The 19,658-nt window shown below is 45.6% G+C and overlaps 1 protein-coding gene across 8 annotated transcripts in view; it reads left to right on the top strand.

Moving 5' to 3' along the window:
- Window positions 1-19,658, top strand: part of LOC139265974 (ubiquitin carboxyl-terminal hydrolase 47-like) — a 74,139-nt gene that overhangs the window by 9,267 nt on the left and 45,214 nt on the right. For all 8 annotated transcript variants that reach the window (XM_070883637.1, XM_070883636.1, XM_070883633.1 and 5 more), the window contains exons 5-6: window positions 2,098-2,186; window positions 3,581-3,712. In XM_070883637.1, the coding sequence (XP_070739738.1) occupies window positions 2,098-2,186; window positions 3,581-3,712 (221 nt within the window). The remainder of the gene's footprint in view (window positions 1-2,097; window positions 2,187-3,580; window positions 3,713-19,658) is intronic.

Below are 19,658 nucleotides of genomic sequence, written 5' to 3'. Positions count from 1 at the left end.
GCCCTCCCCCCCCCCCCCCCCCCCTTATCTATTCTGCTAGTTACAACCACAAAAACCTCTTAACAGATTTGTCAAACATGATTTCTCTTTCATAAATTTGTGTTGACTCTGCCCAATCCTATTATTCTTTTCTAAGTGCCCTGTTACCACATCCTTAATAATAGATTCTATCATTTTTCCTGCCAATGATGTTACACGGACTGGTCTGTAGTTCCCCGTTTTCTTTCTCCCTCCTTTCTTAAATAACGGGGTTACATTTGCTACCTTCCAATCTGCGGGAACTGTATAGAATCTATGAAATTTTGCGAGATGACGACCAATGCATCCACTATCTCTATCACGACCTCTTTCAAAACCCTAGGATGTAGGCCATCAGGTCCAGGGGATTTATTGGTTTTCAGTCCCATTAATTTCTCCAGTACTATTTTTTTACTAATACAGTATTATTTTCTTTCAGTTCTTCATTCTCGCTAGACCCCTGATAATCCAGTTTTTCCGTGAAGACAGACACAATGTATTTGTTTAATTTCTCTGCCATTTTCTTATTCCCCATTATAATTTCTCCTGTCTCAATCTGTAGGGGGCCCACATTTACTTTCGTTAATATTTTCCTTTTTACATACCTATAGAAACTTTTACAGTCTGCTTTTATGTCTCTCGCTAGTTTACTCTCCGATTCTATTTTCCCATTCTTTATCAATTTCTTGGGGGCCGAAATTGATGGCCTTCCGCCGACTGCTGCCGAGATCCACCGACCTTCCTCTGCGGGTTCCGCTCAGTGCCAGTTTCGATTTGGTCTGGAGCGGGCGGGAGGGGAGAACCGTTGGGAACCGCCCGCTGATGTCAGCGGACAGCCAAGTGGCGCAAGTGACCTCGCCCGCCGAGATGCCAAATTGGTGCGGGCGGGAGTCAGCGCCAGAACATGGAAGGACCGTTGCATTGGAGGCTGGTTCCCAACAGTAGGTATGAAGACCTTCAAAAAAAGGTTATTGAACTTAAAAAAAAACATTTCTTACAGCGACTTACCTGAATGGGGTCCCCTGAAGGTGTCTGGGTTTTTTTGCATTGATTTTTCTTTTCGGCTCTTCGACCCTCCATGGGCCCGACTCCATCCTCGGCGGCACTTGGGCGGCAAGAGCCTTTGCTGACGAGATTGGGAGCTCCCGCCCGCTGCTGCCAAGATTGACGGCGTAAGTTCCTCTTTTGCCGCAGGGTACCCTTTCAAGGACCTTTTTACCGAAACTCTCGCCCAAAGTACCTTCGGGTATCTCGGCGGCCATCGGCAGTCCTTTGGGCGGGCCTGTTCTTCACCAATTTCAGCTCCTAGATCCTCCTTTGCTGAATTATAATATCCTCTCAATCCTCAGGCTTACTGCTCTTTTTGGCAATATTATAAGTCTCATAAGGACGCAGATGAACAAAATGGCAAGCAAATGTCAGGGAATGTCTGAGAGTCTGTTCAGAGACTTTTGAATGCCTCCCCTCCTCTCAAAAAACCCCACAGAAAATAGAATATATTGAGTGCAATTGAAACAGACAAAAAGAGAGGGATTGCAGTATGGAGAGAGCTATATAGTTGAGCCTGTGTGCTATGGTGATGATAGCATTAACTTTTTGGCTTTCATGAGATATTTTTGTCATGCTTAGCATCAAGGACCACTCCTGTAAACAAGCTCTCCATGAGCAAAATTATACACCTCAAAACACACAATATTTAGTACAGTATTGTATCAGTGCTTGAACAGAAAACTTTGCTTTTATATTTTGCTTACTGGATATTACACAAGGCCTAGTCTTCACATTGTAGACAAATAAGCATTCAGTTTAGCTCAGTGGTAGCGCAATCACCTCTGAATCAAGGTTTGTTGGTTCAAGCCCACTGCAGGTCAAGTACATAATCTAGCCGAACACTTCAGTGCAGTACCCTAGAGAGCCTGCCAGGGTTAGCAGTAGAGTTAATGGTTAGGCAGAAGTGCATGTCTGCTACTTTCCGTTGATGCCAGCACGTATCGAAAAATCGAGGCCAAGATTTTTAATGTATTGTGTAGACTTGTGTGTTCACTTAAACATCATTTCTAACAATTTTTCTGTTTTAAGTTTTTAAACAGTGTGATATAGAAGAATGTTTCCGCGATCTGATTAACAAACTGAATGTTGAAGTGGATCAGGGGCATAAGATTCTCAAGGTAAAGTTGATCTATGGTAGAGCTCATAGACATTTCTTTTTAAATTGTGTCTTTCTTCATATAACTGGATCTCTGCTTGTCAACTTCTCAATTTTTCTGTTTTCATTTTTTTTCCATTTCACTACACCAGTCCATGTGTTTCAAACTCTCTTTCTACCTCTTTTTATCTCCCTCATTATGTACGACTTTTCACCTATTTGCTCTTTCTTCAGTATAACACCCGCTTTCTCTGTCTTTACATCTCAAACACAAATAGCATTACTGGTTTATTCAATTATTATTTCATCTTTTTTAAAGCTCAGGGCACTGGATTGAAAAAGGGTAAAGGGCCAGGTTTATCATAGCCATCCAGGACCTGTTGTAACATATATGAGTGAAAGAAACTGGAGATTGGGAGGGAGCAGAAGAGCTCGGGAAGGAGTGGGGACATATAGATGAAATAATAAATCATATATATAGTTAGCATGATTTACTTTGAATAGTTATTTAACGTGCTATATTTGTATTATACGTTATTGTACTGTGTTCATATTATACACTGTAGTAGTTGATTAACTTTTGATCTGTTGTACAGTGTCACAGTTCATGTATTAGTCTGACCTTACGGTGTCACTGCCTCTGCGGTCATCTTGGCTGCCAGGAGTGGCTCCTCCCCTATACTCTCCTCTCCTTGTCTCAAGTCAATTCCCAGAGTCATGGCCACAGCATGGCCTAGGGCATCCATTTTCCTCAGGATGCACATTGCACCCATACACCACTGCCACGGAAACACACTCTCACCTCTTCTGGAAATGCAGGCAGGTCACTCGTTGACCGGGGAAGAGGCTGGTGCCTCTTCTCACTGGACGTATCAGCCTCTTAAGATGTGTTGACCTTCCGTGAAGCCAATGTCACAGGGCTTCCTGACGTAGCAAGTCCGTTCCCCTGACCCTGCCCCTCCACGTCACTGGCCTTTTAAGCGGTGAGCAGAGGCACCACCCTTACAGGAAGTGCCAGCAACGGCTGGGAATTTCCAGCCCTTCTGCCGCATTCCTTGCAAAGTTATGGGAGGGAGTGCACTGGAATGGCCGAGGGAAATTTGTCCCTTTCACCCCACCCGTACCCCCCACTCCAAAATAAATTGTACAGGTTGAACCTCTCTGGTCCGGGACTCTCTGGTCCAGAAACATTCGTGGTTTGGCATTCGTGGCGGAACTGTCACTTTCCTGGGCCTGGTATTAGTCCCCAGATATTTTATCCTCTTTCACCCTTCCCCCCACTCCAAAATACAGTTTAAAAAAAAGGCTCGAAGGTTTGTCAGTGGCATCAGTGAAGCATCTGGATTTTTAAAAATGAGATTAAAAATAACAGTTTTCTTTTCAGTGGCGCAGTGCTCATTGGGCTATATCTTTTAGCTTTATCAGATCACAATGGTTCAATCCGTGAAGTGTTCAGGGTGCACAAATCTTGTTGAGGATGACTGTTTCTTTCTGGATATACCTCTACCCATTCGTTCAGATACCTCTTCAGAAAACTTTGGACATCTGGTAAGTTAAAAATATAAAGCAAGTAAGTTAAAGCCATATTTTGTATTCAGATTATTAAATTATTTTACTGCAATGTGGCAGACGTTTCGGCCGGAATTTTCCGGAGTGGTAGCGGGCGCGCTCGGTGGCGTGTTGAGTGGGAAAGTTATTTTTGACAGCGGGTCGGGAACTCAGGTGCGTCTCATCACGGAGCCGACCCGACCAGCAGCAGCGGGTGACCGAATTGAGATGATTAACAAATAGTTGTCAGACCCTTAACAGGCTTTTTTAAATGCATTTTTTAAATTGAACTGTATGGCCATGGGAACCACGCTGCTCGGGAACCATGTCTGTCAACCTAAGGCGAAGGTTCCGTGGCCATTGCTCCAGCTGATTACTTGACAGTATCAAATGCACAGTAAAAGTTCCCGCCTGACAAATGATCACTTTCCACAGGCACAAGCCTATACCCAGTCCATTTCCAGCACAGATTCTGCAGGCTGCAAGTCTTTCATGCAAAGTCTCAATCCAGTGTCACCTCATTAGAAGAACTGTGTCAGCATTGACAGAATGTTTCTGTCATCTGTACTTCACCTGCCATCTATTCCATTAATATGGGTGCCGTTCATACTGCCTCAGATTCGGACCAAAATGATGCTGATGCTGCACAGCAGAGAGGGCATCAGCACCCGAGCACGTTGCTTTCTGGGAGGCCAGGAATGGCCTCATCATGGCCAAATTTAGTTAACCCATATGGCTGCCACATAATTCACCAGGTTGGCACCATCCCATACTAACACCATAAAGCATCCCTACAATGCCCAAGCCATTCCTTTCACGCTCATCACCATTGCGGGGAGTATTGTTATGTCTCACCATTCACTGCGACTCACTAAGCCACTTCCAAAGGTGCACACAAATCTGTTCAGGACCGGAAAGTGTTGAAAATAAAGATTTTTATGTTTGACACCACAATAACAGAAACTTTACATAAACATTGGATAAAACACCCAAGTGGCTTCCCATGTGTGTCGTTAGTTGGTATGATTGCACTAAGATGAGTGTGAGGGGTGGATAGTGAGATGGGGATGTGATAATGTAGATAGAGGGATGGGTGGAGATGCAAAGTATGTTGGTGTGAATAATTATGTGCAGGAGTATGGTAGGGAAGACAGAGTGATGGGGATGTGATGAGAGGTGCAACAGAACTTTCACATCTCCATTATTATTGCTACAATTACAATGTATTAGTTACAAAGGCTGGAATTTCAATAACCTTAGCGAGTCCGCGGCGGGCGATGATGGTGCGGTTCCCGACCCTGGTGCTGGCTCCAGCACGCTGTCTGAAATTACTTTCTGTTGATTGAGCTTGTTAAGCCCACCCTGCGTGTTTCCTGGCCAATTAGAGGAAACTAGTCTGGTGACATCATTTGATGATGTGACATCATTTGATGATGCGTCATCAGCAGGTTTCCTTAAAGGGACCATGTCCAAATTGATTTTGACAGTTGTGCTGTCAGTGTTCTATAGCATCGGAGTGCTGCAAACACTGACAATGACTGCACAAAGGCATAGGGCTGCATCCAGGATCTCCCATGACTCCTTCCATGTGCTTATGGAGGGAGTCACACCACACAGGGAGGTCCTCTTCCCTGGGCACAAGAGACCTCCCCAGGAGAGCAGCACAGCCTGGTTGCACATTGTACAGGAGGCATAAGCAGGGATGTGGTCAGGAGAACCTGGGTGCAGTGCTGCAAATGTTTCAGTGATCTCAGTCGATCACGTAACGTTTAGTACAAAGCCACACTCAACCTCATCCTGCTGTGCCACTCATCACATCCCCACCACTCTGCCTTCCCTACCCTACACATCGAATCATAGAATGGTTACAGCATGGAAGAAGGCCGTTCAGCCTGTTGAATCTATGTTTCCTCTCTGCAAGAGCACTTCAGCTAGTCCCACCCCAGCCCTGCAAATTATTTTCCTTCAGATATTTATCTAACTCCCATTTAAAAGCCGTGATTGAGTCTGCCTCCACCACCCTTTCAGGCATTCCAGATCCTAACCACTTGCTGCGTAAAATTTTTTTTTCTTATGTCGCTTTTGGTTCTTTTACCAATCACCTTAAATCTGCGTCCTCTGGTTCTCAACCCTTCTGCTAATGAGAACAGTTTCTCTCTCTACTCTGTCCAAACCCGTCATGATTTTGAACATCTCTATCAAATTTCTTCTCCATCTTCTCTACTGTAAGGAGAACAACCCCAGCTTCACCAGTCTATCCACATAGGCACTTTGTCTAAATGCACGTAGCATTTGTAACAAAATAGATGAATTGATGACACAAATTGAGACAAATGCGTATGATCTGATAGCCATTACAGAGACGTGGTTGCAAGGTGACCGGGACTGGGAATTAAATATTCAGGGGTACTTGACAATCCGGAAGGATAGACAGAAAGGAAAAGGAGGTGGGGTATCTCTATATTGATAAAGGACGGAATCACTGCAATAGTAAGAAACGATATTGGCTCAAATGATAAGGGTGTTGAAACAGTTTGGGTGGAGATAAGGAACAATAAGGGGAAAAAGTCACTGGTGGATTTAGTCTACAGGCCCCCTAACCATAGCAACTCTGTTGGTCGGAGCATAAACCAGGAAATAGTGGGGGCTTGTAAAAAGGGAACAGCAATAATCATGGGTAATTTCAACCTCCATATTGATTGGACAAATCAAATTGGTCAGGGTAGCCTTGAGGAGGAGTTCATAGAGTGCATAAGGGACGGGTTCCTTGAGCAATATGTAACAGGACCAGCCAGGGGGCAGGCTATCTTAGATCTGGTCCTGTGTAATGAGAAAGGATTAATAAACAATCTCCTAGCAAAGGATCCCCTCAGAATGAGGATCATAGCATGACTGAATTTCAAATTCAGATGGCGGGTGAGAAAGTTGGATCTCTAACCAGCATACTAAGCTTAAATAAAGGAGACTTTGAAGGTATGAGGGCACAGTTGGCTAAAGTGGACTGGGAAAATAGATTAAAGTGTAGGACGGTTGATGAACAGTGGTGTACATTTAAGGAGATATTTCACAATTCTCAAGAATAATATATTCCAGTAAGGAGGAAAGGGTGCAAGAGAAAAGAAAGTCACCCGTATGAAAGGACGGTATCCAATTAAAAACAAGGGCATACAAAGCGGCCAACACTAGTGGGAGGACAGAAGACTGGGAAGCTTTTAAAAGCCAGCAAAGAACGACTAAAACAATGATTAAGAAAGGGAAGAAAGACTATGAAAGTAAACTAGCACAAAATATAAAAACAGATAGCAAGAGTTTCTATAGCTATATAAAAAGGTAAAGGGTGGCTAAAGTAAATGTTGGTCCCTCAGAGGACGAGACCGGGTAATTAGTAACGGGGAACATGGAGATGGCAGAAACTCTGAACAAATATTTTGTATCAGTCTTTACAGTAGAAGACACTAACAATATTCCGACAGTGGATAGTCTAGGCACTATAGGGGAGGAGGAACTTAACACAATCACATTCACTAAGGAGGTGGTACTCAGTTAGATAATGGGACTAAAGGCGGATAAATCCCCTGAACCTGATGGCTTGCATCCTAGGGTCTTAACAGAAGTAGCAGCAGGGATAGTGGATGTATTGGTTGTAATTTACCAAAATTCCCTGGATTCTGGGGAGGTCTCAGCAGATTGGAAAACTGCAAATGTAACGCCCCTATTTAAAAAAGGAGACAGACAAAAAGCAGGAAACTATAGACCAGTTAGCCGAACATCTGTGGTTGGGAAAATGTTGGAGTCCATTATTAAAGAAGCAGTAGCAGGACATTTGGAAAAGCAAAATTCAGTCAGGCAGAGTCAGCATCGATTTATGAAGGGGAAGTCATGTTTGAAAAATTTTCTGGAATTCTTTGAGGATGTAACGAACAGGGTGGATAAAGGGGAACCAATGGATGTGGTGTATTTGGACTTCCAGAAGGCATTTGACAAGGTGCCACATAAAAGGTAACTGCACAAGATAAAAGTTCACGGGGTTGGGGGTAATATATTAGCATGGATAGAGGATTGGCTAACTAACAGAGAACAGAGAGTCGGGATGAATGGTTCATTCTCTGGTTGGCAACCAGTAACTAGTGGGGTGCCGCAGGTATCACTGCTGGGACCCCAACTATTTACAATCTATATTAACGACTTGGAAGAAGCGACTGAGAATAACGTAGCCAAGTTTGCTGACGATACAAAGATTGGAGGAAAAACAATGTGTGAGGAGGACACAAAAAATCTGCAAAAGGACATCAAATGGCTAAGTGAGTGAGAAAAAATTTGGCAGATGAAGTATAATGTTGGAAAGTGTGAGGCCATGCACTTTGGCAGAAAAAAATCAAAGAGCAAGTTAATATTTAAATGGAGAAAGATTGCAAAGTGCCGCAGTACAGCGGGACCTGGGGGTACTTGTGCACGAAATACAAAAGGATAGTATGCAGATTCAGCAAGTGATCAGGAAGGCCAATGGTATCTTGGCCTTTATTGTAAAGGGGATGGAGTATAAAAGCAGGGAAGTCTTGCTACAGCTATACAAGGTTTTGTTGAGGCCACACCTGGAATACTACGTGCAGTTTTGGTTTCTATATTTAAGAAAGGATATATAGGTTGAGCGTCCAAAATCCGGAGTTCTGGAATCCGGACTCCGGACCAGTTGGTGGCAGGATCATTTGGAATCCGTAAAATGTTCCGGAATCCGGACCCATCGACCTTGCCAACCTCGAGGTCCCGCCGCTGCCTGACCTTCGGGCCTCCTCGTCTCTCGCCTCACTGCTGACCGACTTCGGGCCTCGCCTCACTGCCCCTTGCTCGCTGCTGCCTGACCTCTGGCCTCGACTCACTGCCCCTCGCCATGCCGCCACAGCCCTTACCTCGAGGCCTCCTCGCCGGCCTGCCCGAATACCACCTCCGCGATGGGGCTGTTCTTCGGTGGGCCCCGCCCAAACACCTCGGCAGTGGGCCCCACCTGTACTCTTCCCCAGTGGCGGGGTCTGCTTGAACAACTCCTCGACCACGGGGCCTGCCCGTACACCTCCCCGGTGGCAGTCCCCGCCCGAACCTTTCCCCGGCGGCGGGGCCCGCCCGAACACCACCTCGGCGGCGGGGCCCTGGCCGATTACCTCATCGCCCGGCGAACATCTCCCCCGACGACCTTATCGCCCGGCGAACACCACCCCCCTCTTTCTGATGTTCTGAAATCCGGAAATATGTGAACCTGGGCTCAGATGTTTATGGATTCGTGACGTCAGAAAGACGTCCCAAAATCCGGCAATGTGCAAAATCCGGAACGGCCTGAGTCCCGAGGATTCCGGATTCGGGACGCTGCACCTGTACTTGCTTTAGAGGCAGTTCAGAGAAGGTTCACTAGGTTGATTCCAGGGATGAGGGGGTTGACTTATGAGGAAAGGTTGAGGAGCTTGGGCCTCTATTCATTGGAATTCAGAAGAATGAGAGGTGATCTTATCAAAACGTATAAGATTATGAGGAGGCTTGACAAGGTGGATGCAGAGAGGATGTTTTCACTGATGGGGGAGACTAGAACTAGAGGCCATGATCTTAGAATAAGGGGCTGCCCATTTAAAACAGAGATGAAGAGAAATTTCTTCTCAGAGAGTTGTAAATCTGTGGAGTTCGTTGCCTCAGAGAGCTGTGGAAGCTGGGACATTGAATAAATTTAAGACAGAAATAGACAGTTTCTGAAACGATAAGGGGTTATGGGGAGTGGGCAGGGAAGTGGAGCTGTATCCATGATCAGATCAGCCATGATCTTATTGAATGGCGGAGAAGGCTCCAGGGGCCGTATGATCTACTCCTGCTCCTATTTCTTATGTTATTGTAACTGAAGTCCCTCATCCCTGAAATCATTCTCGTAAATCTTTTCTGCACCCTCGCTAAGGCCTTCACATCCTTCCTAAATTGCTGGTGCCCAGAATTGAACATAATACTCCAGTTGAGGCCGAACCAGTGTTTTATACAGGAGTTTTCATCATTTCCATGCTTTTGTACTCTATACCTCTCCATGAAGCCCAGGATCCTGTATGCTTTCTTAACTGCTTTCTCAATCTGCCCTCCCACCTTCATCGATATGTGCACATATACCCCAAGACCTCAGTTCATGCTCCAAAAAGTATCACTTTGCACTTTTCTGCATTAGATTTCATCTGCCACATGTCCACCCATTCCACCAGCCTGTCTATGTCATCTTGAAGTCTATCACTCTCCTCCTCACTGTTCACTATATTTCCAAGTTTTGTGTCATCTGCAAATTTTGAAATTGTGCCTGTACACCCACTTATAAGTTAATCATATATATCAAGAAAAGCAGCGGTGCTAGTACTGACCCCTGGGGAACACCACAGTACACCTTCCTCCAGTCCAAAAAACAACCTTTCACTGCTAATCTGTTTCCTGTTGTTTAGCCAATTTCGTATCCATGCTGTCACTGTTTCTTTTATTCCATGGGCTTCAACTTTACTGGCAAGCCTATTATATGGCACTTTGTCGAACGCCTTTTGGAAATCCATGTACAGCACATTGCCCTCATCAACCCTCTCTGTTACCTCGTCAAAAAACTCGATCAGGCTGTTTAAACACGATTTTCCTTTAACAAATCCATGCTGGCTTTCCTTAATTAATCCACACTTGTCCAAGCGACAGTTAATTTTGTCCCTGATTATTGTTTTTAAAAGCTGCCTCACTACCGAGGTTAAACTGACTGGTTGCTGGGTTTGTCTTTGCACCCTTTTTGAACAAGGGTGTAACATTTGCAATTCTCCAGTCCTTTGGCACCACCCCCGTTTCTAAGGAGGATTGGAAGATTGTGGCCTGTACCTCCACAATTTCTTCCTTCATTCCCTCAGCGTCGTCGGATGTATCCTATCTGGTGACTTATCTACTTTAAGTACAGCCAGCCTTTCTAGTACCTCTATCAATGTTTTATCCCATCCAGTGTCTGCTCTACCTCCTCCTTCACAATGTCTAGAGCAGCATCTTCTTTCTTTGTGAACACATTTGAAAAGTACTCATTTAGCACCTCAGCCATACCCTCTGCCTCCACGTGTAGTTCTCCTTTTTGGTCCCTAATTGGCCCCATGCCTCCTTTTACTTCTACAGCATCGGAATGGTGCAAACACTGACAATGGCCTCCCCGTTTACTATTTATATGTCTATAGAAGACTTTTGGATTCACTTTTATGCTAGCTGCCATTCTATTCTCATACCCTCTCTTTGTCCCTTTTATTTTTTTTTCACTTCTCCTCTGAACTTTCTATGTTTAACCTGATTCTCCGACGTATTCTTGACCTCATATCTGTCATACACACACTTTTTCTGATTCATCTTGCTCTCTTCTCTTTCATCATCCAGGGAGCTCTGACTTTAGTTGCCCTACCTTTCCCCCTCGTGGGAATGTACCCCGACTGTACCCAAACTATTTCCTCTTTAAAGGCAGCCCATTGTTGCACGACAGTTTTGCCTGCCAATTTATGATTCCAATTTACCCGGGCCAGATCCGTTCTCATCCCACTGAAATTGTCCTTCCTCCAATTAAATATTTTGACTCTATAGATTTCTCCCTGGCCTTTTCCATAGCTAATCTGAACCTTATGATACTATGATCACCGTTCCCTAAATGTCCTCCTACTGACACTTGCTCCACTTGACCTACCTCATTCCCCAGAACCAGAAGCAGCAATGCCTCCTTCCTCGTTACCGATCAACAAAGTTCTTCTGAACACACTTCAGAAATTCTTGCCCCCTCTCTGCCCTTTACACTATTATTAGCCCAGTCTATATTAGAATAGTTGAAGTCCCCCATTATCACTACATAGTTCTTGCATCTCTCTCTCATTTTTCTGCATATGTGCTCCTCCATATTGTTCCCACTAGTTGGTGGTCTATAGAATAGGTAATGTAATGGCACCTCTATTATTTCTTAACTCTAGCCATATAGATTCTATCCTTGACTCTTCCAAGACATCCTCTCTCTCCAGCACTGGAATATTCTCCTTGAACAATACTGCCACACCACCTCCTATCTTTCCCGAACACCTTATATCCAGGAATAATTAGTACCCAATCCTGCCTTTTATGAGCCAGGTCTCCGTTATTGCCATGACATCATATTCCCATGTGGCTATTTGCACCTGCAGCTCACCAACCTTGTTTACTATGCTTCGTGCGTTCGTATACATACATTGTAAACCTATCTTAGACCATCCTGTGTTCTCCCTTTAGTCTGACCCCACAGAATAGCTTATGATTTCTTACTTTATGCTATCCGTCATTCCCAATCCATTGTACCCTTTGTTTCTCTTTTCTAATGCTACATCCTGATGCCCATGCTCCTGCCAAATTAGTTTAAACCTTCTCCAACAGTACTCGCAACCCTCCCCGTGTGGATATTGGTACCGGCTTTGTTGAGGTGGAACCAATCTGGCCTGTACAGGTTCCACTTCCCCCCAGAACTGGACCCAATGCCCCAGGAATCAGAAGCCCTACCTCCTGCACCATCTCCAGCATACAAATTGGCCAGAAATAGCAGCGAACCTGAGGACTGGGAGAAATTTAGAACTCAGCAGAGGAGGACAAAGGGTTTGATTAGGGTAGGGAAAATGGAGTACGAGAAGAAGCTTGCAGGGAACATTAAGGCGGATTGCAAAAGTTTCTATAGGTATGTAAAGAGAAAGAGGTTAGTAAAGACAAACGTAGGTCCCCTGCAGTCAGAATCAGGGGAAGTCATAACGGGGAACAAAGAAATGGCAGACCAATTGAACAAGTACTTTGGTTCAGTATTCACTAAGGAGGACACAAACAACCTTCCGGATATAAAAGTGGTCAGAGGGTCTATTAAAGAGGAGGAACTGAGGGAAATCTTTATTAGTCGGGAAATTGTGTTGGGGAAATTGATGGGATTGAAGGCCGATAAATCCCCAGGGCCTGATGGACTGCATCCCAGAGTACTTAAGGAGGTGGCCTTGGAAATAGCGGATGCATTGACAGTCATTTTCCAACATTCCATTGACTCTGGATCAGTTCCTATCGAGTGGAGGGTAGCCAATGTAACCCCACTTTTTAAAAAAGGAGGGAGAGAGAAAGCAGGGAATTATAGACCGGTCAGCCTGACCTCAGTAGTGGGTAAAATGATGGAATCAATTATTAAGGATGTCATAGCAGCGCATTTGGAAAATGGTGACATGATAGGTCCAAGTCAGCATGGATTTGTAAAAGGGAGATCATGCTTGACAAATCTTCTGGAATTTTTTGAGGATGTTTCCAATAAAGTGGACAAAGGAGTACCAGTTGATGTGGTATATTTGGACTTTCAGAAGGCTTTCGACAAGGTCCCACACAGGAGATTAATGTGCAAAGTTAAAGCACATGGGATTGGGGGTAGTGTGCTGACGTGGATTGAGAACTGGTTGTCAGACAGGAAGCAAAGAGTAGGAGTAAATGGGTACTTTTCGGAATGGCAGGCAGTGACTAGTGGGGTACCGCAGGGTTCTGTGCTGGGGCCCCAGCTGTTTACATTATACATTAATGATTTAGACGAAGGGATTAAATGTAGTATCTCCAAATTTGCGGATGACACTAAGTTGGGTGGCAGTGTGAGCTGCGAGGAGGATGCTATGAGGCTACAGAGTGACTTGGATAGGTTAGGTGAGTGGGCAAATGCGTGGCAGATGAAGTATAATGTGGATAAATGTGAGGTTATCCACTTTGGTGGTAAAAACAGAGAGACAGACTATTATCTGAATGGTGACAGATTAGGAAAAGGGAAGGTGCAACGAGACCTGGGTGTCATGGTACATCAGTCATTGAAGGTTGGCATGCAGGTACAGCAGGCGGTTAAGAAAGCAAATGGCATGTTGGCCTTCATAGCGAGGGGATTTGAGTACAGGGGCAGGGAGGTGTTGCTACAGTTGTACAGGGCCTTGGTGAGGCCACACCTGGAGTATTGTGTACAGTTTTGGTCTCCTAACTTGAGGAAGGACATTCTTGCTGTTGAGGGAGTGCAGCGAAGATTCACCAGACTGATTCCCGGGATGGTGGGACTGACCTATCAAGAAAGACTGAATCAACTGGGCTTGTATTCACTGGAGTTCAGAAGAGTGAGAGGGGACCTCATAGAAACGTTTAAAATTCTGACGGGTTTGGACAGGTTGGATGCAGGAAGAATGTTCCCAATGTTGGGGAAGTCCAGAACCAGGGGTCACAGTCTAAGGATAAGGGGTAAGCCATTTAGGACCGAGATAAGGAGAAACTTCTTCACCCAGAGAGTGGTGAACCTGTGGAATTCTCTACCACAGGAAGTAGTTGAGGCCAATTCACTAAATATATTCAAAAGGGAGTTAGATGAAGTCCTTAGTACTCGGGGGATCAAGGGGTATGGCGTGAAAGCAGGAAGTGGGTACTGAAGTTTCATGTTCAGCCATGAACTCGTTGAATGGCGGTGCAGGCTAGAAGGGCTGAATGGCCTGCTCCTGCACCTATTTTCTATGTTTCTATGTCTTCATCTGCTCTTTCCTCCTAATTCGATACTCGCAAGTTCGTGGCACCGCGAGCAATCTGGAGATTACTACCTTTTTGAGATCCTGCTTTTTAATTTCTTTCCTAGCTCCCTAAAATCTGCCAGCAGGACCTCATACCTCCTTTCTCCTATATCATTGGTACTGATGTGGACTATGACCTCTGACTGTTCACCCTCCTGCCTCAGAATGTTCTGCAGTTGCTCGGTGACACCCTTAACCCTGGCATCCCGGAGTCACGTCTGCGGCCGCAGAAACCCTTGTCTGCTGCCCCTAATTATTAAATCTCCCACCACTATTGCTTTCCCTATCTTCCACTTGCTTGTTCCACCCCCCCCCCACCTCCCCCCGCCTCGGTACAGCTGAGCCACCCGTGATGCGCCCTCACCAGTACTCAGAACAGAATACTGTTGGAGAGCGAGATGTACTCGGGACTCCTGCACTATCTGCCTAGTCCTCCTCTTCTGTCTGGCAGTCACCCATTCCCTCTCTGCCTGCGCACTCTTCAGCTGTGGGGTGACCACCTCCTGAAACATGCTATCCACGTAGCTCTCAGCGTTGTGGATGTACTGCAGTGATGCAAAACCCAGAGCTCTTGCTCTTCCAGCTGACGACACTTCCTGCATATGTGGTTGTCCAGGACACAGGAACTGTGCTGGAGTTCCCACATGGTGTACAGGATGCGCATTCTGCGGGACTGAGCTGCCCTGCCGCACCTTTATTTATTCAACTATTAACTAACTTTACAGCAACTTAAGACTAAGTTGTACCTAACACAAGTTACTAATATAATATATTATTAACAGTTACAACTTTAATGTATTATTAACAGTTACTAATCTCCAAGCTCCTGCTTTATCCCTAACCAGCTATTTACCTCAGCCCCTAACTTGAAAAAAAAAGCTGATGTGACCTTTACCAATCAATCAGTTATAAGAACATAAGAAATAGGAGCAGGAGTAGGCCATATGGTCCCTCGAGCCTGCTTTGCCATTTAATACGATCATGGCTGATCCGATCATGGACTCTGGTCCACTTGCCTGCCTGCTCCCCATAACTCCTTATTCCCTTATCGTTTAAGAAACTGTCTATTTCTGTCTTAAAATTATTCAATGTCCCAACTTCCACAGCTCTCTGAGGCAGCGAATTCCACAGATTTACAACCCTCTAAGAGAAAAAATTTCTCCTCATCTCAGTTTTAAATGGGCGGCCCCTTATTCTAAGATTATCCCCTCGAGTTCTAGTCTCCCCCATCAGTGGAAACATCCTCTCTGCATCCACCTTGTCAAGCCCCTTCATAATTTTATACGTTTCAATAAGATCACCTCTCATTCTTCTGAATTCCAGCGAGTAGAGGCCCAACCTACTTGACCTTTCCTCATAAGTCAACCCCCTCATCCCCAGAATCAACGTAGTGAATCTTCTCTAAACTACCACCAAAGCGAGGATATCCTTTCGTAAATATGGAAACCAAAACTGCACGCAGTATTCCAGGTGTGGCTTCACCAATGCCCTGTATAACTGTAGCAAGACTTCCCTGCTTTTATACTCCATCGCCTTTGCAATAAAGGCCAAGATTCCATTGGCCTTCCTGATCACTTGCTGTACCTGCATACTAACCTTTTTTGTTTCATGCACAAATACCCCCAGGTCCCGCTGTACTGCAGCACTTTGCAATCTTTCTCCATTTAAATAATAACTTGCTCTTTGATTTTTTTCTGCCAAAGTGCATGACCTCACACTTTCCAAAATTATACTCCCATCTGCCAAATTTTTGCCAACTCACATAGCCTGTCTATGTCCTTTCGCAGATTTTTTGTGTCCTCCTCACACATTGCTTTTCCTCCCATCTTTGTATCGTCAGCAAACTTGGCTACGTTACACTCAGTCCCTTCTTCCAAGTCATTATCAGCTGTCCTGTGATGTCACTCCTGGATTTTTTTTCTCTCGCGCTCCGCTTTCCTCCTCGGCTGCTCACACACTCCTGTACATCCTTACTCACACCAACTTACCTTGCATCTCCACCCATCCCTCTCTATCTATATTATCACATCCCCATCTCACTCGCCAGCCCTCACACTCACCGTCATCCTAGTGCAATCATACCAACTAATGACACACAAGGGTAGGCACTTAGGGTTTTATGCAAAGTTTTCTTCATGTGGTGTCAAACATTGAAACTTTATTTTCAACACTTTGCATTCTTGGACAGATTTGTGTACACCTTTGTAAGTGGCATAGTGAGTTGCAGTGAATGGTGAGACATAAGGGTACTCTTCACAATGGTGATGAGTGTGAAAGGACTGGATTGGGCATTGCAGGGATGCTTTATGATGTTGGTATGGGGTGGTGCCAACCTGGTGTATCATGTGTCAGCCAGGGTGTACAGCATCAAGTGAAGTAAATCTGGCCTTGGTGAGGCCACCCCTGACCTCCCGGTAACAACAAAGTGGTCGGATACTGATGCCCTCTGTCCTGCGCAGCATCAGGTGATTGCGGAGAAGGTTGGTGGTGCTGTTGTTGTTGGTGCTGCTGTTGTTGGGGCTGATCGTGGTGGGATTCTGAGGACCAAAGTGAGAGAGTATAAAGGGCATCCATGCTGATGGAATAGGTGGTTGGTGAATAGAGATGACAGAAACGATCTGCCAATGGTTAGAAAGACAATGAGGTGAGACTGGATAGAGACTTGTGTAAGGACTTGCAGCATGGTGAATCTGTTGTGGAAATACATTGAGGAAGAGCTAGTGGCTGAGGGAAGATATCTCAGTAAGGTGGGAGCTTTTACTGTACATTTGAAGATGCCAACTCATCAGTTGATTCAATGGCCACTGAACTCCCGCCTCAGCTTGACAGACATGGTCCACATCCAGTGTGACCCTATGGGCGAGCTGTCAAATGCAAAAGGTGAGCTGATATCATTTGTAAGTGGCTCTAAACAAGCCACTAATGACCTGAATTAGGTCCCCCGCTGTGAACCCGCTGATGCGTGTCAGGCCTGCACAGCGCTGACAGACCCGACATCGGGAAAGGTGTGTGGCGACGGGCATTTTTCCGAAACTTATTGCCGAGTGTTACTTTCCCCATGTGCGTAACACTGGGAAAAAATAAGACTGCCCGCCCACTTTTTTTGGGCGGAATCATCAGAATGGGCGAAATCAATGCCCATAATATCGCCCAGAGTTACTTTCCGCACAGAATTAACACCAAGATTCAATAATACCACCCGCCCATTTTTTTTGTTGTAAAGAGCACATTTTGCAAAACTAACGCCCAGGAGATCGCTCACCATCACTTTCACCACCTCACACACATTAATGCCCACAATATCGCTCGCCCAAAAAACGCCCAGAAAAAGTGAAACTGTTCTGAACTAAAGCCAGTGATGTGGCTGCCATTTTTAAAATCGCAGGTCACTTCATTCAAAAGGCTGCTTCAACTTCGGGAGAATTTGCATTGACTCTGGAGTTCTTCTCAGGTGAAGTGAACATCTCAACAGACATATTTTCAGACTCTGGACTATTGGGGATTTACTCTCGGTGTATTTTAGTGAGGAAATTATTGCTTCTGATCAATTGCTATTATACTTTGATTGCAATGGGGCCAGCCATTTCTCAGCCTGCATCAATTAATACGCAGATGCTGCAGAGTGCAGATGGCTCAATGTGTGTTGCACATCATTATGTCCCCAATTTAAGACATGCAAGAATGAGGAGGAGGGCCAGACCATACACACCCCGCACGTACAGGGAAAAGAGGTTTTACCTCGACGTGACCGACCACACCTGCCTTTGGAGACTGCGCTTCCACAAGGTGGTGATCAATATAATATGTGAGCTCATCAGGCCACATATGCAGCCTGCCATCAGGACATCAGTGTCGGTTGAGGTTAAGGTCACCGCGTCACTGTCTTTCTACGCATCTGGTTCCTTTCGGGCCTCCACAGTTGAGATTTGCCCTCTGTCTCACCATGCCACCCATCGCTGCATTAGACAGGTCACGGAGGACCTGTACGCGAGAAATATGGACTTTATCAGCTTCCCCATGACCACAGAGGCTCAGACTGTCAGGGCTGGAGCATTCTACCACATTGCTAAGTTCCCCAGGGTGCAGGAAGCTATACAGTGCACTCACATCGCCATGTGGCCACCTTCTCAGGACCCGGAGCATTTTCATAACAGAAAAGGATTTCACCCCCTGAAGGTCGAACTAGTTGTCGACCACAACCAGATCATAATGGCAGTGAATACCAAATGTCCGGGCACCTACTATGAGGCTCACATCCTGCGTGAGAGCGCTGTCTCTGACATCTTTAAGAGTCAGCCACAAGGACAATGCTGGAAGCTTGGTGATAACCGATATGGTCTAGCCACCTGGCTGATGACCCCCCTGCATTATACCCACACCGAGGCCGAGAAGCGATACAACCAGAGCCACAGAGACACACGCAATGTGGTCCACAAAAAATAACTCTGCTTAAGCAGCACTTCAGATGTCTGGACCACTCAGGAGAGGAGCTACAATAATTTGTGGTCGTGTGCTCCATGCTGCACAACCTGGCTATCAGGAGGGGCCAAAAATTGCCAGAAGGGACTGATGCTCCACCTCAGGAGAGAGAGAAAGAGGACGACGAGGGGCTGGATGCTGACCTAGGGCCAGACAATCAGGCTGGCTATGCAACCATGCCCACAACCCCCTCCAGACCACAGGAAAGCGCCTGTGGTAGCTACATAGCTGCAAGACTCTTACGTGAGGAGCTGATATCTGAATGACTTGCCTGAAAGAACATTGCTGTGAGTGACAACACTGACACACTGCTGTGTGTGTGCAGCTCAGACATCAATGTTGCCCATCAACTTGGTGCCAGTTAAAGTTTACATTGATTGAAGTTAAGTCTTATTTAACCCTTTCATGTTAAGGAATCACCAGTGTGTAATGGTCCAGCTATCTGAGACAATGCGCAACAAGGTTAAGTTCAATAAAAAAAAATTTATACCAACATTGGTCTGAAATCATAAGTATCACGAGCAAAAGCACACAATCCCCGCTCACACCCCATTGATATCAATCAAATATTCAACATGTCCAGCAACACAGAATACAAATGCAAAGCAGGAGGGTGGTCCCCTTCCCCCATCCATTACAACACATTGCATACACCCAGATGAAGATATAACACAGTCATCATCTGCGGACATGCACCTCACTTTCCTTCCCCCCCCCTACCTCTTCTTCTCCCCGCCTCTACCCCTTCCCCCCCTCCTCTTCTTCTCCCCACCTCTACCCCTTCCCCTTCTCGCTCCACGGCGCCTGGCCAAGGAGCTCCTCAGGTGGTGCCTCATTCGGGGGGGATGAAGGCAGATGCGGTCGTTGCACAGGTACGGGAG

The sequence above is a fragment of the Pristiophorus japonicus genome, chromosome 6, assembly GCF_044704955.1.
Source record: "Pristiophorus japonicus isolate sPriJap1 chromosome 6, sPriJap1.hap1, whole genome shotgun sequence".
In the NCBI taxonomy this organism is placed as follows: Eukaryota; Metazoa; Chordata; class Chondrichthyes; family Pristiophoridae; genus Pristiophorus; species Pristiophorus japonicus.
This window is presented reverse-complemented; position numbering and strand designations above follow the sequence as displayed.